Here is a 20,281-nt window from a genome sequence, read left to right as displayed (position 1 = left end):
TCCGGGCTGCCGCTAAGGCGCCTACATGGTCTACTGCAAAGAAGGTGTATGGAAGGTCGCTGACCGCGTCGTCGAAGGTTTTCGGTGTGACACTTCCATTTATGGTATTCCGGTTTAATTGGATTGACATGAGCTATTCTATAATTGAAGCTACCTAATGTGACGCTACGTGTCGCTCTGCTGGACATTCCCCCAATAAGACAACAAATAAGGAAAGAAAAGCGGGAATGAGGTAAAGACAGAAATGCACCTCAGCGACGCTATATACCAAGAATCAACAAAGGCAACACAGCAGATTGTGAAAACCTCATCATGACCTCCATGCCATGGACTAAGAAGCCGTGGAGGTGACATCAACGAGGTCCAACTTTGCGGGGTGGACCGTGCCTTGCTTGTGGTCAGAAAACTGGGCTCCGGCCTCAGCCAAGAGACTTTCGTGTGGAGGTGCAGTTTTGTTATCGTGTGAGAGGGTGCAGTACAAAGGGTTGTCGAGGCTGATCCGGCACCGCGCACCTGGCACGCGGGAGGGGTCTTGGAGCGTTTCAGTGACAGGTTTGCCGCTCCCGCTGCACGTGTCGTTGAGGTACCGAAGCATTTGGTGCGATCTGCCCGGTTCCTGCTGTGGAGCCGCCACGATCTTGGCGCACTCCCGGGGGCTAAACCGCGTTAGGGGGTCCCACAAATTGACGAGTAGGTAGGGCGCAGCTGGCTTACACGCTGCGTGACTGGCCCGAGTCGTTGGACTCGACCGAGCCGTGGTCAGCCTTGAATGAAGTGGTAGACATTGTCGTTGGAAAGTTGTGAAGCTGATGGTGTTTTTATGTAGAAGAGCAGCTATTAGGGAGCCCAGAGAGGTAAAAACAACAGTAAATTCGGGCAGAGAGGGATACAAGGGCAAAGGATAAGCTGCAGTGCAGGTACTGGCCAGTACCTCCAGAGGGGAGGTAGGTATTCAAGGCCAGAGGAAAGAGAACAGCATAAGGCACAAAGACAGGCAGAGGTATGTTTGGTGAAGGCCGTATTAATCTCGTTTCGAATTGAAGTTGAGGTCATAAGCAGAATCTAAGGAGAGCGAAGCTGTGTTTTATAACACATTTTCAAATCTCGAGAAGAAACCAGTTGCGCGAGTGTAATGGATGAAGGCCGGGACTCGGGAGTTGTGGATGGTGCCCGGGCGCACAGCTGTGCTGTTCCATCCATGGCTGACCCGCGAGACGCAATGATTGGTGTACATGGGGGCCCGTCTTCATGTGGCTTTTTTCTTTGACAACGCGTCTCGTGTGGCTTTTTTCTTTGACAGCCCGTCTTCATGTGGCTTTTTTTTTTTTTTTTTTTTTTTTTTTTGAGTAGTGCTATTCGCACGAACAACTATTGCTACCCAGACAAACAAAATACACCCGCCAGTACCCCCGTCATCCTGCCTAGATCCCGGGTTTGGGGCGAAACCCCACCTGGTAGCCCAAGAGATCAGTGGACACGGCGCTACCATTTGCTCGGACGGTCACTGGAGGATGAGCAGTCAGCAACAGACAGACATATATACGGGCAGGCTGTTAGGGATAATCTACTGGGGCCTCGCGCACTAGCAGAAATCATGAACCCAGAGCGTTTCTTGGGTGCGTTGGTCGGTTATGTCTTTGCCGATGCTTCGTCTTGTTATTCGGGTTCTTACGCTCGGCGACATTGGCAGAGCAGTAGTCACTAATCTCTCGCAAACAGTTCTCCAAGCTACCCATCCAACGTTGGACGAAACGCATAAGAGGTGAAAGAAAAAAAGAAGAAAAAATAGATAAATAAAGACGAATACGCTATCCCTCTCTAAATTTGTGCATTCAAAGCGTAGGACTCGAGGAACGGAGCTTTCAGCCCTTCTCGGCCGAACTCTCGGCCGATAAGTCAGTCGGCCGAGAACTGATCACCAATGCCAGCTAGTTCCTTGTCCGAGATGGTGCTCGGCACAGCGACATTAAGGGATGCGCCCGCTGTCGGATGCTGAGAAACGGCGTCTCGGCAGGATTTAGATACATGGAGGGGGTTTTGGAGCCGAGCGTTGACGGGTTCCGTGGGATCGTGGAGATGGAGCGACGATCTCGTTGCCGCCCCATCTTGGAGCTCATCATGCTGGCTGCGATTAATCCTTGTTTCGCATCAGTGTCAGGCCCAAGGTCTCATCATCCGCCAAGAATTCGACGTACTCGCTGTGCTTTCCATTGATAGATGGGCTTGAGCCATGAACTGCATCGACAGAAGACCTGGTCATGATGTGTTCGTTGAGGGCCGTAGTGAGGAGATGGGGGCAGCCAGTCTCTCGAAGGAACTTCAAGACAACCCTGAAAGTTGGCCAGGGAGGGATCATATAATGTAATAGAGATAGAGAGGTAGGAGTACCGAGTGGATGAGAATTATTTGCTTGGGGAAGGCGAGATTGCCTGCCATCGAGGGGAATCCGGTACCCTATTTATGCTGCTTCTGGTAAGACTCGGGATGCATGGGTCTCTCCAACACGAAGGCCAAGTGCCAGTCAATGCTGAGGGAACAATAGCTTGGAAGAAGTGCAAGTCTAGTGGGCGGGCAGATGAGCCAGTCTTCCCGCCGCGTTGCAGATGAAGGCGCCCGGGAGCTCAAGACTCAAACGAGAGCAACCCCCCTAGCGTGTGATCCATGTGGAGAAGCTACTGCGGTACAATACCCTGTTGCCACGCGAGTGACAGGCATCAGGGATCCGTGACTGGGATAAGCTGGCTAGCTGGCTCGTTGAAACGGGATAGTGTGAACGACTGGGCCGCTTGACCCCTCAAGAATCGCGGGGTCCATCATGCGAGCTGTGCGAGCTGTAGGACTGGTCGATCTGTGCTCAAATTCCCTGCCCCTGATGCAGCACGTGTGCCTTTCGCGCCCGTCAACGATGGATAGAGGTGAGAGAGGAGCGGACCACTCGGACATTGCACTGTGCATAGGAACGCAACAATACGTAGCTCCAAGCTGATGGCAGAACACCCCGTACTGTTCCTGATGGATAAAAACTTGGTACTGCCTTGTTGTCCCGCCCCCACTGCCATCTAGATCTACAATCTCACGTCTTCCGTCTCCTCGACCCCCTGCCCAGCCTTTTTTCAGCTATGCTACCTCTCGGCACGTGTGATTACTCTATCCCCAACGGAACCGGAGAGAGCGATGTGACATTGGGCCGTGCACGAGGCAGAGAGGCGTCGAAACTTGACAGATAGCATTGATCCTGGATCAGGATAAGGGGTTGACTCGTATCACACGGTGCCGACGAACGGATGACGACGGACACAGGACGGGATAGGCGCTTCTCTGACCACCCTGAATTAGTTCCTAGACAGCTCCAGCTATAGAATGCTCTTCTATGAATGCTCAAGGGAGGTATGTACGGGCGCATGCTGCAGGTTGGGGAGCACAGCGCTGACGTTCGAGAAGACTCATGGAACTGTGTGATCTGCTGCACCCCTGGACCCGGCAACAAAGGTTCCATGCATACTTCCATGCCGGCTGGCCAGCTGAGCTGCGAGCTTTCGTTCTCCAGGTCGAGTCGGGTTGCACAACACCGAGTGGCTGGGTCCCTCGCGCGCCCGCATGCTTGCGTCTCTGGAAATGGACCTTCGGTAGCGGACGCATAGGACTGTATATGGGATGGGAGAGTGTGCCTGCTGACACTGGCCGCACGGCTACGCAAGTCAGTGTCCAATTGCTTTTTCTGCAAAGCCCTTGTTTACTATGCAGGTCTTTGAGGCCCGTCGTGTTCCTAAGCCTGCAAGTAACTACCTTCCGAATATGGATGAATCGCGCCAACCAGGCTGAGCGCTGTCATGCACTCCCTCCCACACGGGCGGGGCTCACTCTTCAATCTCGGGGCACGTTTATTTTATCTATCCGATATGCAATTGATGTCTCTCGGAGAAGCGACTCAAAAGCCTGCCGGATATCCCCCTCCACGTCTTCAACATCCTCCAAGCCACAGCTGACCCGGATCAGCCTGAGGTCCCTTCCCTCGTCGCTCATGGCACGCCACTCCATCAGGCTCTCGACACCACCAGACTCGTCGCAATGATGGAATATGTACAACCTGCTCGGCAGTCTCCGCACGTGCTCCTCCTTGTTCATCCAGATGGAAAAGACTGGCCCAAAGCCCCCGGGCATCTGCTTCCGCAGCCACCCACCCTTAAGGTCTGCTTCTTGCAGAGACGCATGCTGTACCTTGTCGATCATCTTTCTGACTAGAGAGCCGGACTTCTGGGCCTCCTCGTGGAGCCAAGACACCAGCTTCTCGGCAGTTTGGGGCTGCTTGATCACGCAAAGGTGAAGAGTTCGCAGCGATCGGATACCGAGCCAGCCCTCGAAGCTACCAACGATTGATCCCTTCACTCTGCGATCCTGATACAGGGTCTCTACCTACTCCTTTCGGTCCTGATGCACGACCAGGGCGCCGCAGAGCATATCGGAATGGCCTCCTATGTACTTGGTACCGCTATGCATGACGATGTCGACACCATACTGGAGAGGATCCTGCAGAGGCGGAGATGCAAAGGTCGCATCAACTAAAATGTAAGCCGAAGCCTGACGAGCCTTTGCGACATAGTATTCCAAGTTGCGGGCTTCCCCAGTGGGATTGAGTGGCGTCTCAATGTGTAGAAGATCCCCGCGCCCGAGCTGATTCAGATCCTCCAGAGTCAGCTTCTCTACCCCTGTCACTCGGTGCTGGAGTTTGATGCCTCGGTGAACGCCGTGGTAGCCCTCGCCGATAAAGATGCGCTTGGGCGTCAGCAGGGGCATGATGGCGTGGAACGATGCAAGGCCACTCGAGTATGTCACAACACCACCGCCTCCAAAGGGATTGTGCAAGGCTGTCTCGAAGCGGGTTGAGTCGGGGGCAGTGTAACGTGAGTAGATGTGGGAGTCAAATGGTGCATTCGGCTGCTATCAGTCAGCTGGGCTCCGAAGAAACAGGGTCAAGATGGTAAATTAAGTCCTTGTTCTGCATCGGCACCAACTGTTCAAGGTCTCGGTGGTATTGATAGTTGACAGCAACTTGCATGGGGGAAGCAATGGCACCATGAGGCTTGAGAAGTCATCAGCATGGATTGCCCTGGTAACCATGCCCATGTTAGGCAAGACCTTGTGAAGGGCCTGCGCCGTCAGGACAAAGGTCTTAGATGTTGCGTCTTCCTGAACTGATCCCATAATGTCTAAGTCTTGAGCTAGGTTGGACTTTGGTGTCTTGCTCCAGATCTGCTTGGGGAACTCACAGGACCTCGAACAGGGGGCCTCTTTATCGCTTACAGACTCTGGAAGTGTCCATCACACAAGCAAGAGTAAGTCAGGGAACCATTACGTGTGGACTAATCACTGATATTCCGTGTATTCGCAAAACCCTCCATTGGGCGCCGGTCCTCGACAATAGGGCGCTCCTCAAGGCGCGGCTGGACCAAGCAAGGTCACCATACCAGCACTATCAAGCCGTTGTAGTCCGCACCCTTCGCGGGGTGACAGGGAACCGCCATCGGCCAAGACTTAGAGGTCCCAATGGCATCACGATCCGAAATCTCCAAGCTTATCTCGATCGTGCACCCACGGAGCGTCCTCGAGTGAGAGCCCACTACCTCTGCTTCCCCGGAGATGAGGAAACTCAGATCCTGGGGTATCCACGAATCGGTCAGTCCCTATCTACACTTTACTTTTCAGCTTCGACGTCCGGATATCGCTGGCGAAAGTTGGCATCACGGAGATGTCATGTGGAGCTCTGGTATTACCCCAGACTCCTTCGCTAGGAGGCTACTGAGCATTTTACCCCTTGGACAGCTCCCATTTTGAGTGCTAGAGATCATCCCAAGTTCTCTTCGTTGAAATAGACTTGTTCTTGGAAGCATTACTCTTGTCTGGCATCCTTAACTTCTCCCTCTTTGACTCTTCACCCCTGATCATGGCTTCCAAGGCCAATCAGATGGAGGCAGGCGAAAAAGCCGTCGCCTACGACGCCCGAAGCAACTCATCAGATGTTGCTGCAGGCACCATGATCACCCATGAAGCTGCCATTGTAAACGCGCCCCTGGACATGTCGGAGCTGAAGGACATGAACAAAGGTCTGCACTCGCGTCACTTGTAGATGATGGCCCTCGCCGGAACCATTGGAACTGGTCTGTTTCTCGGCTCTGGGCGCGCCGTTGCTCAGGCCGGACCGTTTGGAGCGTTCCTTGGATATACCCTGATTGGCTTCTCGGTTGCTGGTGTTGTTCTCGTTGTGGCTGAGAAGGCGGCCCTTTTCCCGTTGAGCGGAGGCATCGTGAGATATGCCGAGGTCTTTGTCGACCCCGGCCTTGTCGTTTGCCAATGGCTAGAATCTGGCCTAGAAGGGCTTCATCTTTATCCGCACCGAAATTGTTGCCGCCGCGGTCATGATGTCGTTCTGGGTCTAAGTGAACAACGCTGTGGTATGAGTTTCCCCCTGAGATTTGGAAGCGTGGCTGCTAAGTAGTATCTGCAGCGGATTACCATCCTTGGACTTTTGATGGCCCTCACCAACTTCTTGTCTGTTAGGACTTTTGGTGAGCTCGAGTTCGGCTTTGCCCTGCTCGAGATTGCCCTCATCGTTATCGTCAACATCATGGCGGTTGTTATCATTGCTGGTGGTGGCCCCAAGGGCGAATCTCTTGGATTTAGATACTGGAAAGGTGGGTGATTATTCACTGTGGTCTATAACTCCAAATGCTAATCAAGGTTCAGCTATAAACCCAGACCCGTTTGTGCATCCAAGGATCTCTTGGACGGTTCTTGGGGTTCTACACCACCTTTAAAAACGCTCTTGACGCCTTCTCAGTAATTGAAAACATCTCCCTGGCCGCTGCGGAGATCGCGAGTGCTCGAAGGGTGATTCCTCAGGCTGCCAAGCGAGTCTTTTGGCGAATCCTGATCTTCTACAGCTTGACCATGTTCCTGGTCGGCCTGGTCGTTCCCTCCAACGATGATCGGCTCCCCAAGTCAGAGGACACTGCTGCGTCTCCCTTTGTTATTTCTGCTTCACTGGATGGCATCAAGGTTATCCCGCATGTCATCAGCGCCATCGTTGTAACTTCAGCTTGGTCCTGCGGCAGCTACGGTATGATGAGTGATGTCCGCTACCTCTTTGGTCTGGTGAACAACAGACACGCGCCTCGCATCTTTACTCGTCTCAACCGATTCAGGATTCCATATGTGGCCGTCATTCTTTTTACTCTATTCATGGCTCTTGGATACACAACCACGTCTCAAGGAGCATCCACTATCCTTACCTGGTTGCAGGATCTCCTCTCTATCGCGATCTTGGTCAACTGGACAGTCATCTTGACAACCTACCTCCTTTTCTTCTACGGCTGCAAGATACAAGGCATCGACCGCAACGAGCTGCCCTACAAGTCTCCTTTCCAGCCTTACTTCAGCTGGGCCTGCATCAGCCTGTTCATCCTGATCCTTATCACGTCTGGATGGCAGAACTTTGTCCATGGTAACTGGAATACCAAGTCCTTTATGTCTTCTTATTTCAACACCCCGTTGGTCCTGATCTTGTACTTTGGATTCAGGTTTTACAAAAAGACCAAGATCATTCTTGATGAGATCCCTATCCGCGTGTTCCTAGACATTGCAAACGCTGATCCACCGCCCCCTCTGAAACCAAAGGAAATCCGGAAGCTCAACTTTCTCTGGTAGAGCAGTCACTTGGGGCTTGTACTTGGACCTGGATATTGGATTTGGGGTATGGATGTTCTCTTCGAAATCACTAGCTAGCTGTAGATGCTGTAAGTCATGGTCACTATTTGCAAACCTTGATTTCAACCAATTACAATCCGGTATGGTGTAGTGGCTAACATTTCGCGCTCTCATCAACTCAGTTGAGAGATCCTTAACCGCGGAGCCCAGGGTTCGATTCCCTGTACCGGAGAAGTTTTCTTTTTGCCCTTAGCTTCGATACTTGAAGAAGCCATTTGCTGTGGGGCATCTTATCAACAAACGACAAAGCTTTTGTCTATCTTTCTTTTGTCGGATGATGAGAGCTTGCTTCATTATAAAGGAGTGCATCTAGACAACGTTGAGATTAATGAGCTCAGAGCGACGAATCAATGAGACACCAGGGACTTGGGAGATGTTTCTCTACCTCGTCGTCAACTAGAACGCCCCAGTTCATCCCTAACCTGCATATCGTGCCAAGAGATGTTTTGTAAAACGGCACTTACGGACTCATGTTTACTGAGGGACTAATAGTAATAGACCTATTAAGTCGAGGATGGATTGCGTAAGTTAACTCTTGGTCAGCTCCTCATTGCTGCTGCTCTCCGAGCTCCTATAAAGTAAAACCTCTTATCTTGTGGGTTATCATTTGATTTTAGGACAGCTTAGCGAGCTTGATATCATGCTAACAACAGGGAATCACGCAAGCGATGGTCTAGGGCAGCATATTGTCTAGTCCCTTGTCCTTGTAACCCTACCGCCCCGTTTCCTCTGTGTCCATGTTCCGCGCATACTAAGCCTTGATCTCATGGCTGAGGTTATCCACACAGAGCGGGAGCCAATCATGTCACGATCCGGCAACAACCCAGAGATGGACAAAGTAGCGATGATTAACTCTAAGTGGATTGACGATGAGTATGCAACGTGCTAACATAGTAGTAATGCCGTATTAATGACATTTGGACGCCCTAACATGAAAGCAGGCTGGCTATAGACGCCGTCCCACTGCCCGTGATGATAGATGATGACTTTCTAGACACGCAAGCGAACCCTCCCGCAGTTCGTCCTGATGGCAGAACCACCAAAGTTGCCTCCTTTGTTAAATCTCGAGCTTTATAGTATCGTCAACGGCTCCCTTCTTCAGCTGTACATGAGCCCTAAAGAGAGAAAAGTAAGAGAACACGATTTCTGGACTGCTATACTCCAGCTCGTTCCATACCCCAGCAGCTCAGTTGTGCACACACAAGTACGTACAAAGATTTTCTCTTCCAACGGCAGCGTATCATCCTGCGAGCGCGGTGAGTGGTGTGATTTTTCTTGTTAATTCTCTGAAGAGCTGACAGAATCAAAAGATATCTTCATGCGAGGATGCTGGTTCTCAGACAGATAGATGCCGAGTTCTACCTCAAGCAGGCGAAATTAAAGGATCTTCAAGAACACCTGCGGACAGACAACAGTGTGTCACAAAAGCTTGTAGAAGAGTGTTTCGTTCTCTACTTTGAAGCTGCGCATGAGGCCATCGATATATTTCAACCAAGCTTGGACCTTGACACGGTGACGGGCCCAGTCCCTGCATGGCGGTTTGGTGTATTGTGTAAGAATATCATCCCAGAGCATTAGGAGCTCAGTCACTCAAATAATATAGTCGTGTATACTGCAGCGACAGCTCTTCTGGATGAGCTGCTCAGGCGTACGGACCAGAGTGCTTCAATACCTGAGCCGCGGCATGCCAATAATCCTTGAAACCAAGCCATTCAGCTATTGAGGGCATATTCGCGAGTAGGAGAGTCAGCCGAACGTTGCGTGGCGGCTCTAGAAATTCTTTCAACCAAGATCAAGGGCCAGTCAAGATCTGAGGAAGAAGTCGACGAAGAGCTGCCACTCGGGGAAATACGAGAAGTCATGTTCCAAGATGGTATGAGAGCATTAGGGGATATAGGAAACCCCTCGGTTGCTCTTGATTTTGAGGGGATGGACTTTAACGTCAACGATATGCTTTGGTTCAACTCATCTGCAGACGACATATTGTTCTAGTATTAACCTTTGGAGACGCAAACCCGGTGATATCCGAGAGTAAGAAACCGTTCTATATGAAAGACATGACACAACATGGTCCCTCAGACAAGAGTGATGGTGTGCTCAAACCGAGTCTCGTCATCGGCCCACATTGGTCTGACAGGTGTAGATCCATACGAGGGATAGGATGCATTCCACGCCAAGAGTCCAAGCCCCAGCCGGCGAAACCGACTGAGAGTCTCATCGGCTGGTTCCAGCATCAGGAGCATTTTGGCAGGTTGCGACTTCTTGTGGTGGTAACTGCTCCATGCTTGATTCTTCTCGCAGCTGTAACCCAGAAAATCGAAGGCGTAATAGTCCTCTCGAGATTCGTAGCTCTTGCGGTCCCAGAAATGATGCAGTGAGAGCGGTCCCTTGCCTCCATTAATAGAGAAGTCTCTGAGAAGGTGTGAGGGATACAGAGATCCCTTGAGTGTGAGAGAGCCCGAGACCTGCAAGGAGTTCTCGTCGACCTTGGCGTCCATTGAGACTAGTGCTGCGAGCGGGATGATGCCTTCGTGCGTCTCTGGCCTGGGAACGAAGCAAAACGACACGTCAGTTGGTTGAGACACCCACGCCCATGTGGGGAAAACAACTTCTGGCGTGTCGGATGGCTTGACCTTCCAACAGAGATTTTGAAGCAAGTTATCTCCCATCATTATCCCTCCTAGGCACGTGCTTTGGAGCTGCTTCTCCATATATCTAGAGAATCCGAGGAAAGCTGGCAGACGTTCGGAAGGCTTGGATAGTGTCAGCTTGGAGTATCTCTCGATCTGCTTCATCCAGAAGGTGGACAAGCCAGAAGAACCCCCTTGAAGTAGCCTATTTCTTGCCTCTTGCCACTCACTTGTGCTCAGTGAAATAGTCGGGGTAGGATCTGCTTCTGTTGTGTGCCTACAAGGGCACTCCCAGTGCAGCATCCCATCCCCAAAGTGTAATATCCTGCGGCTGAAAAGATGCTCCTGGAATGCCCAGACTTGCGAATGAATCGGGCTCTCCCTCACAACAGACCGCTCGACCAGCCACCTTCGTGACAAGGTATAGCATCGATTGACGCCAGCCTCGAAATGCCCACGGTCCTTCTTGCATCTCCATACTTCGGTAGGCACTATGGATAGTGACCGGGTAGATCGAGGGCAAAATAGTCTATCCGAAGTATTGTTTGCAACCAAGCTGGAGATGGTCAACTCGGCGCATGAGAATATCTCGGGGATTCTTTGGACATGATAACCCCAGTCTCGGCGGTCATCTTGAATAATGCAGAGTGCTTCAATCCAGATGTATTCAATTCCTAAGCCTCTGGTTGCCAGGATAGCCTCTTGGAAAAGGGTTGGAAGTTTCTCGAGCGGAATCCCTTTCATATGCGTCTCAAGATTGGCTTGTGTCGTTTGAGCTGCGATGTCTGACGACTCTCTGCAGTAAGATAACGCAGTATATGACATCGAGCCGGTCACGCCTTCGATAAGGACGATATGATCCAGGCCATCTCCGACTTGCACTAATCTCAACGGGTACTCTTTCTCAGCGGTCTGCAAGTCCTTTGGATATTGTTGGCAAACTGAATGTTGCGGTGACAACCTGCAATTGTGAAGCCAGGCTCTTGCCGTAAAAAAAGCTTGTTCCGAGCCAGTTCCGAGAAACTCCTCGTCATGAGTAACTTTGATATTGGAGATAATGTCTTCATCTTGTTCCGAGGCACGGAACCGTTCATAGAACTGTCCGCATTGAACTTCAATGTCATCAGACACATGAAGGAGGATAGCGTTACTAGTTTCCTGAGTCTCCGTTTCTATTTGGACCTCGCTGGCCCCCGATGAGGAGGGTTTCCCTTTATCTGGCCCCATGTCCGTTCGTGCGTGGTCCAGAGTGTCCGCCATGAGATTGCAAAGAGGGCAACCGTTGGACGCAGACGCTTCCAGTTGCTGCCAGTTCTCGTGAACTTGGAAATCAAATCTTGGGCTTTGACTGTCCTTGGCCGAGTGATGGCGTAGCAGTGACTGAAACTTGGAGCAGCGATTGCAAAGATTTTCTCGACTGTCCTGGCTCTTTGACGCAGCCATTCTGTGAAGAGAGGCGAGGAATCTTTCAATCAAACTCTCGACTGTTTGGAGAATCATTACTGAAGGCGCTGAACTGTCATTGTGTGGATGGTCAACCTGAGACATGATATGACAGTACACTGGATATAGCTCAGCTGGCGGGACGAGTAGTCTGCTGGTTGAAACCGCAAGGAGTTTCTTTGAAGAGTTTCTCTCATCAGGCAATGACGATGTTGCTGCGGGCGATGGTGATAGTTGAAGACCATGAGACATTAGAAAGGCCATTACTCGTGAGTTACCAGCCAGTAGAGCCAGATCCAGGAGATTCCATCTACCCGAGGAAATCCAGGAGCAGTCTGCCCCATTTTCCAGAAGTAAACGCATCATGGAAAGGTTTCCAGCCCATATGGCTCTGTGGATAGGTAGAACACCTTCAGAGCTATCAGCTCTGATCTGATTACTAAGGCGGAGCTTGTCGTGAATGGTGGGAGCATTTGCGTCAGCTCCATGGCTGAGCAAGAAGAAGATTTCATCCTGACGATCCTCCAAGAGGGCCTGATGAAGTGGTGTCAAGCCGTGGAAGTTGTATATGTCGGGGTTTGCGCCTGCTTGAAGAATCAACTCTGCCGTTTCGAAGTCCTTGTGAGCTAGAGCCTGATGGAGTGGTGTGTTCCGAAAGAACCAAAGAGGACCCGGTGGCAGACGAGGAATGTTGATGCAGCACCCGTATTGAGGTCCCATATTTGGCCAAGGGGGGTCCATCTCACTCTCAGCCCAGGTAATATTCATGTTGATGCCATTCTGTAGACCCAGTCTAATTTTTTTGGCAAAGAGCTTCTTGTTGGACTGCCAAAACTCATCTGGCCCGTCCTGGTTCTCACATCCGACTGCCGCCAGTAGGCTGTTAGCTGTTGGTACCGGAGGATTCGTTGAAGCTGCCTGGGCAGAAGAAGCTGTAGCGGATGGCTTCGAGCGCTTGGATCCTCGTGAGAGATTGAAAAACTCGAACGGTACATTCCCGTGTTTCCGATGCTCCTCCTGTAGCATCCTGAAATCGGATACAATGGCATCAAGTACCTTTTCCATCGCGAAAGGGGTTTGTGAAGGCATTCTTAAGATGGAAATGTTGTCGTGTGATGCCGAGGGTGTTGTATGAAGATGAGAAATGAGAGCAGGATGTGTGCGTCCTTTTGTAACTGACGGAGGTAGTGTCCTTGTACAATACAGGTAAGCATTGCGATCCGTGGTGCCTTCCTCGTGGCGGGGTTGCAGAAAGCGGGTGGTCCGGGCACCTCCAACATTAATTCATGGAGAGACTCGATCCTCTTGAAAAGAATTCGAGTACTTGGAAAAGACTCTGGTAACAGTAACTGGAAAAGGCAGACATTACTCGCATTTCGATTGAACAAGTAATCCGGTTGCGCGTCTAGAATTACGCCTCAGTACCGCCGTAAAGTCTCATAAACACGCCATTGTTGGTTGTTGGTTGTGATGAAACATCCGTGTTTGAGGCGGAGCGCGAGAGCCGGGGGATCCTGGGAGGATATGAAGTACCTGGAATAACGTGGTTAAACAGGAGACGTCATGAGGTAATTTTCCGAGAGAAATGGATAAAATAAAGGAACTTCGCCAACCTGGTGTTAAAGATCCAGCACGAATGAAGGACTCTCTCGTCGTGATGGTAATTCTGGGTCAAGTTGCTCAGTTGTGTATTAACATACAGCTCGAATAACACGGACATGTTGTGAAATGGCCTCACTCACCTTCAATAACCTCTCTGTCCAAGTCTTGATACTTGCTGTTCCTCTGCTGATGAAAATAAAGTTGGAGCATGTGAATAGGCGCAATATCTGGTTCGTTCTTCAACATATTGGCTTTCAAACTATGTATATGAGAAAGAAACTTGGAAAAATTCAAAAAGAGAAAATGTAACGGACCATAAACCCCGAGCCTGCCAAGTGACTTCATAATCTCATCTAAAAGGTAAAAGAGAATAAAAAGCCTTTACAAGAAGTGTAAAAAATATGAGCGAAACCTCGGCATCCTCTCTATTTGAGAAACAAATAAACTCCGAACACACGCCCCCTCCATAATCAATACATTTGCAAGACATCCTGTGTCTTGTATCGCTTTCTTGTACGTTTCTCATGTCGTACCGGTCGTTTCGATGTCGTCTGGCACAATATTCTGTCTGTGGGCTTCTGCAGTGCCACGTCGTGTGTCATTTCTTCTGTCGTTCAACATGGGAGAGTCACTGTTCGCCTCTCTCAGATATGCGGGTGATCTGGATGCGCAGTCCTCATGTGCCGATCAAAGTTGTCTTTGCGGCTGTAGACATGCCCAGACATAGCTTTGCGGCAGCCTTCTACTTTGCATTGGTAGCCCTCGCCCTTGCGGTGCGTTCTCATGTGCCTTGTCAGGTCCTTCTGTGTGGCAAATGCCTTGTCACATCCTGAGAAGAGGCAAGAGAAGTACTTGATGTGGTACTTTTGGTGCTTTCTAGTTGTGTGTTAGTCTCTGAGAGATTTGCAATACTTTGAAACCTACGCAAGATCAGAGGGACGTCGGAAAGCTTTGCCGCATTGGCACAGATTGCGATCACTGCTCTCTGCAGAACCCATCCAGGTGTAAGCCTCGTCTGAGGCGTTTGGGGGACTTGAGGTGGCGACAGAGGATGAGGATGCACCGCCGTACTCCTGAGGTGGCCACATCTGGTGATCCTCTACCTGCTGCACCTCATTGTAGTCTCCTCCTACGCGGTAGGGGAACTGGGATCCAGAGTGTGATTGGTTGGCGTAGTGGTTGCTGAAGGCGTAGGAGCGAGGGTCTGAGGGTTGCTGGTCTGGGTAGAAGCCCGAGGATGAGGATGAGGATGGCCATTGCTGGTAGCGAGCGTTGGGATCCGGGTGGCGATACTGATCCGCGGATACCTCGCTAATCGGGTTGTAGCTCATGTCGGGAGGTATGTAATGTGAGGAGGATTGTGGATGGGTGGATGTGTGATGGTGTTGATGGTAATGTCGATCGATGCTATTCTATGCTCGGTATCCATAAGAGGGTTGGCACAAGCAGTTAAAGAGACAGTTAAATTTGCCAGGCCTGCCTGATGCCCAGTCTCGTTAGGCCTAGGCCATGCTGGCCCTGGAATTAATTGGGCCTCGAGTCAACTACCTATGTTCAGGGCAGAAAGAGTAGGGCTCGGGAATTGAGTCGTCAACGTGGTGACCACGATGTGGTAGGTACCTGCGTACTCGATGTGAGCCCGACTGACAGCAAAGCAGCCCAGCTGGCCGTTTTCGCGGCCGGCAGAATGACCTGCTTATTGGAAGAGTCCCAGCGAACCATTGCAGCCAAAGAGAGTCGCAGGGCTTCCTCAAGAGGCCCACGTCAGAGGCCAGGTGAGGGGCACGGGTTGCTGCAAGTCAATGGTCTGGATGGATGCCCAACCGACACGTCGTCTCGATTGATTACACGTTGTTACTTCTCGTCATTTTACACCCCTCCCCGTCTCCAAACACCCAATGACGACATTGAGCCCGCGAGATCTGGCCAAGGGGTAAGAGACGGTGGGCTTGCTGACCTATGCGGGAATGAATGCCTTGCATTTCCCTTCCCGCCGCGGCGTTCAGCTTTCGGGCCCAACACGATCTTATCCTGTGCAGGCGAGGCGAAGCGTCACTTGGACATGACTGGGCACCGACGTGGACAAGTAGGGGACCCATTACAGCCTTATATGCATCCTCCAGGCTCCTTTTCGTTACACGTGGACGATTGGTTTTGCTGCTCGGAGACCCTGAGGGTGTCGCTTGGTCTCGATTGAAGCCCACCATCTCGATACCGCAAGCCTCGAGACTTGGTTCAGGGCATTAATCTGCCGTGGAATATTAATGGCTCATGTAATCTACTCGAACTGTCATGGAACCGCCCCGTTTCTTGTCAGGTTACTGAGTTGTCAAGACTGTCACGGGATGGTTCTGCTCCTATGCCTAAACGTCGTAGCACGACAGGTGTCGGACACTAATGCGTGTAATTTCGTTCATTCCATGGACATGGATGAGGGTTTGAGAATTGTTTGAGATGGGTGACGCATAGGTTTGGTTGGATGAGAGTTTGCAGCTTTGAATTGGCGGCTGGCTGACTAGACACTTTCCAGAACGCCTCGCGAAGGAGTGGGCATGCCAGTTGAGAATTCCAAACTAAAATAAGAATAGATCGAGAGAAGAGAGAACATACCTTGATGCGAAAGGACTGTCGTTGTCATGCTAGAGTTGTCGACAGCTGGCAACGAGTTTCTGGAGTTTGATCATCTGATGAGAGCAGATTTCTACAACTCGCCTAAAAAGAGACAACAAGCAATATCTAGAAACCTTGTGCAACTATATTCAAACATTGGCTAGACTTGATAATGCCTAATTAAGGCAAGGAGAAATACTATTGAAACTACACAATACTTCGATGCCGTCCAGAAGCTTTGCGTAAGCACAAGTTTACGAGCAAGATCCGTTCAGCTGAAGAGGACAAGAACTCGCACAGACTACATATGAATTTATATACACTTTAAAGATGCATCTCGGCAATGATGGTTCATCGGCAATCAAGGAACGACATGGATCCTCGCATTGGCACCTGCACTTGCACTTGCACTTGGCCAAACCAACCAGCGGTGTGTGATATAAACCACCGTAGATCTATGCAACTCACTATCAAAGCGCGGCTCGAACGCACAGACTAACCAAAGCCACTCGGTAGCTAGTTGCAACGGTCGACATACTATGTATGTGTCCTGTATATGAACTAGTAGCAGCCATTCTCAACAATTTTTAAGAATCTGGCCACGCCAAGCTTCCGGGTCTGCCGGTGTTCCGTCTCGGCTTGACAGCATTGGCCGAAACTTGGGATTAATCACGCTGAAAAAACGGAAGAAGAGCACTGACTGGCCTTGTTCCAATGCCAGTCTGGGTTTGGGGCTGTGCAGCCAAGACTCATGGGCCGTGGTTGATGAGAAATTGGACGTTGTGGAGCGGGTAGAGAAAGGTTTTTGGTGATGATATCGTGTGGTAATTGTAGATTTGAGAGGGAAAAAAGCAATTCGGAATATCTGTATAGTTGACAAAGAGGTAGAAGATGCATAAGTTGGGAGATAAAAGAAAGGCTAGAGGCATTAATACCAGGTGCTACGGGAGCCACAGTGAATACAGTGCTCCTGCTACTGTCTACCTGCACGGACCATGCATGACGTTGGCACTCGGAAGCTCTGGCTCCCTCCCCCACTAAAAACACTCGGGGCCCGGAGCTCCCTCTCGAGCTCTGCGACAAGAGATAACTTCAACACCACCAGCTGAGCAAGCATCATCTCAAGATGGCGGCTTTCCTGCGAGGCAAGCAGACGGGCATGCAAAATGACTTGTCCGCGAGCATCAGACCCGAGCTATTCCTGCCTGACGACCAAGCCAGGTACGGAATAAATTCCCAAATAAGGTGAGCCAAACTCCATGCATTCCCGCCCAACCCAACCCCGCCAGCCCGTTTCTAGTTGTCCCTTCTCTCAGACCTTCTCTGACTCTCATCAGCTGCTACGCATACGAGCCCGTCCAGTCCCTCCTAGCCATCGGAACCAGCGAGACCAAGTTCGGCCCCGGAAAGATATACGTCTTTGGCCAGCGCCGTGTCCAAAAGATCCTCCAGCCTCCACGAAACACCTCCTTCCGCACCCTACAGTTCTGCGCGAACCGCCTTGTCAGCGTCGATGCCAAAAATGAGCTGGGAGTCTGGGATCTCGATACGGGCGACCGAGTTGCCGCCATGGTCGTCGCTGGTCAGGTCGCCTGTCTCCTGACCGATCCCATGCTGGATTGGGCCTTCATTGGCTTGCAGAATGGCGACGTCATGGCTTTTGACCTTGATCGAGGAAGCTTGGCTCGATCTTTCCGCCTGCCCAATTTCTGGAAGGAGAAGGACCCCAGCGCAAAGATCTCCAACCTCGTGTCCATGTCGCTTCACCCTCGAGATGTCGGGAAGCTGCTTTTGGCCTACACCAACGGAGCCGTCTCCTACTCGTTCAAGCAGAACCGAGCTGTGCAATTCTACGAATACGTCCTCCCAGCGGGTGCTCCGGGAGGCAACGGCGTGGCTGCCGACACAGTCCGAAAGCCAAGAGTCACACACGCCTTGTGGCATCCCTCAGGAACCTTCATTTTGACCGCTCATGAAGATGGAAGTCTGGTTTTCTGGGATCCCAAGGAGGAAAAGGTCATTATGGCCAGGACACTTACTGAGTTCAATGTCAACCAGCCATCAGCCGACGTATCTCCCTCCTTGAACGAGCCCATCACCAAGATTGCCTGGTGCTGCAAGGAGAACTGTGACGACAGTGGTCTGCTGATCGCTGGTGGACAAAAACCCGACGCGTCGCCCAAAGGCCTGACCTTTATTGATCTTGGACAGACGCCGGTTTATGCCACCTCAACATGGCAAGTCCTTGCAAACTACACTCGTGGAAAGCGGCAAACTCCCCTTCCCCTCCCCGCTGGCGCCCAGGCTGTCGATTTCCTCCTCATACCTCGCTTCTCGCCCCATTTCGCCGGTGCCCAGGATCCTATTGCCGTCATTACCCTTCTGTCGTCTGGTGAACTCATCACCATGAGCTTCCCCTCTGGATACCCAATCAGTCCCACCAATCAACTTCACCCTTCTGTCTCTTTTGTTCATCCATTCGTCACAAAGGTCAACGTATCGTGTCTAGAAAGACCTAGATGGTTGTCCATGTTTGAGAAGCGCAACCAAGGAGAGCCGCTGGTGAAGGGAGGTGCTGAAGCCCAAAGACCTCGAAAGAGATACGAAGAGCGCACCATAATTCAAGCTGCTCATGCCGATAGCACCATCAGAATATGGGACTCTGGTCATGCCGACGATATCGAGAACGGGACTCAACTTCAGGTGGATGTGGCTCGAGCACTGGACCGATTTGATGATATCGACATCACGTGCATGAGCATGGCACCCAACACAGGAGAGTTTGTAGTAGGAACACGAACAGGCGAGGCCATCATCTTCCGCTGGGGCGGCAACCGCTTCTTCGGCCAAGACAAACCACCACAACTGGATCCGAACCCCAAGGGGCTCACCGACATCAGTTCGAGAGCCGAGCCGGGTCTCAAGGAAGGTCTTCAGCCAGCCATTCTATACGAGATGGTGTCAGGACCCATCACGGCTGTGCAAGTGTCCAACGTCGGCTTCGTGGCCGTGGGTTCAGAATTGGGATTCTTGACAATCATCGACCTCAGAGGACCTGCCATCATCTTCCAGGCTCCCATGACGGACTTTGCAAAGCAAGACAAGCGCTCCACCTTCTTGAAGGGTCACCACCACTCGGCCTCCGAGCCACACAAGGAGTGGCCTGTCGTGATCGAGTTTGGCGTAATGACTTTAGATGAGGACAAATATTCAAGCATTTGCTGCTTTGTGGGAACAAATCTGGGCAAGGTCGTCACCTTCAAGCTGCTCCCGGGCCAGGATGGAACGTATACTGCCCAGCCAGCGGGTGTCGTGTCATTTGATGGCAAGATTATCTCACTTAGTCCCATCGAGGCTGATACTGGCAAGCCGGCCTTTGCCACTGGACCAATAGTCGCAGGTCTCAGAGAAGGACGCCAAGTCAATGGCGTGGTGGTAGCAGGTTTGTCTCAACAGACAGCATAGTGATTCACGACTGACAGGTTACAGTTACACAAACCGAGATTCGCATCTTCAGACCAGCCAATTCCAAGGGCGCATCCAAGGAGTTCGACAACATCCTATGCGACGCGGCCTGCGTAGCGGAGCTTGAGTTGCAAGGTTTTGCCGTTGTAGGCGTGTTCGGAGACAGAACAGCAAGGGCATTCTCTATACCCGGTCTGAAAGAGATAGGTAAAGCAGACCTGCCCATGATGGACGTAAGCCGGAGCACAGCCTCGATCGTGACCCAGACGGGAGACATCTTTGCCTGGTCAGGACCTAGCGAATTGGCTGTCATTCACGTCTGGGGCACAGGCAAGGGGCCCCAACAGTCGCCTGATACCATGATCAACCCAAAGCTCGAATGTCCTCCTCGGCCGACCATATCCAACCTCCAGTGGATCTCGGGAACACAATACATTTCTCCGACAGATCTAGATCTACTCGTTGGTGGTCCTGATCGACCACCAAGCCAGCGGATGCTTAATGCAGCTGCCGCTGAGCAACGTGCCGCTAGAACCGGCGAGCCCTTGGCATCAGGCTCAAATGCCCAAGAAGGGTGGGGAGACTACCTGACAAGGCAGCTGAACGAGAGGACGGAGAAGCTCAACATGATGGGTGACAACATGGAGAATCTTCAGGAACAGAGCGCGGGATGGGCCAATGACGTGAACAAGTTTATCAGCAAGCAAAAGAGGAACGTGGTACTGGGAGGGCTCAAGGGCAAATTTTTCTAAGATGTTGAGAATGTTGTT

At 51.3% G+C, this 20,281-nt stretch overlaps 5 protein-coding genes across 5 annotated transcripts; 2 read left to right on the top strand and 3 right to left on the bottom strand.

The window, feature by feature from the left end:
• Nucleotides 1-3,864: 3,864 nt before the first annotated feature.
• Nucleotides 3,865-5,202, bottom strand: NCS57_00115800 (uncharacterized protein; the record flags this gene model as incomplete). The annotated part of the gene is made up of 3 exons (XM_053051230.1): nucleotides 3,865-4,363; nucleotides 4,418-4,935; nucleotides 5,074-5,202. 3 exons carry the CDS (start codon nucleotides 5,200-5,202, stop codon nucleotides 3,865-3,867), a joined length of 1,146 nt encoding a protein of 381 aa, XP_052919745.1.
• A 739-nt stretch (nucleotides 5,203-5,941) lies between these two features.
• On the top strand, nucleotides 5,942-7,701 carry NCS57_00115700 (AA-permease domain-containing protein; the record flags this gene model as incomplete). The annotated part of the gene is made up of 4 exons (XM_053051229.1): nucleotides 5,942-6,055; nucleotides 6,125-6,340; nucleotides 6,503-6,689; nucleotides 6,773-7,701. 4 exons carry the CDS (start codon nucleotides 5,942-5,944, stop codon nucleotides 7,699-7,701), a joined length of 1,446 nt encoding a protein of 481 aa, XP_052919744.1.
• A 2,135-nt stretch (nucleotides 7,702-9,836) lies between these two features.
• On the bottom strand, nucleotides 9,837-10,259 carry NCS57_00115600 (HET domain-containing protein; the record flags this gene model as incomplete). Its single annotated transcript, XM_053051228.1, has 1 exon — nucleotides 9,837-10,259. One exon carries the CDS (start codon nucleotides 10,257-10,259, stop codon nucleotides 9,837-9,839), a length of 423 nt encoding a protein of 140 aa, XP_052919743.1.
• Nucleotides 10,260-14,080: 3,821 nt separating this feature from the next.
• On the bottom strand, nucleotides 14,081-14,767 carry NCS57_00115500 (uncharacterized protein; the record flags this gene model as incomplete). The annotated part of the gene is made up of 2 exons (XM_053051227.1): nucleotides 14,081-14,312; nucleotides 14,361-14,767. 2 exons carry the CDS (start codon nucleotides 14,765-14,767, stop codon nucleotides 14,081-14,083), a joined length of 639 nt encoding a protein of 212 aa, XP_052919742.1.
• Nucleotides 14,768-17,136: 2,369 nt separating this feature from the next.
• On the top strand, nucleotides 17,137-20,263 carry NCS57_00115400 (Lgl-C domain-containing protein; the record flags this gene model as incomplete). Its single annotated transcript, XM_053051226.1, has 3 exons — nucleotides 17,137-17,291; nucleotides 17,384-19,488; nucleotides 19,536-20,263. Exons 1-3 carry the CDS (start codon nucleotides 17,173-17,175, stop codon nucleotides 20,261-20,263), a joined length of 2,952 nt encoding a protein of 983 aa, XP_052919741.1. The 5' UTR covers nucleotides 17,137-17,172.
• Between the last annotated feature and the right edge of the window lie 18 nt (nucleotides 20,264-20,281).

This window comes from Fusarium keratoplasticum, chromosome 1 (assembly GCF_025433545.1).
Source record: "Fusarium keratoplasticum isolate Fu6.1 chromosome 1, whole genome shotgun sequence".
NCBI lineage: Eukaryota > Fungi > Ascomycota > Sordariomycetes > Hypocreales > Nectriaceae > Fusarium > Fusarium keratoplasticum.
Note: the sequence above shows the minus strand (reverse complement) of the source record. Positions and strands in the feature narration are given on the sequence as shown.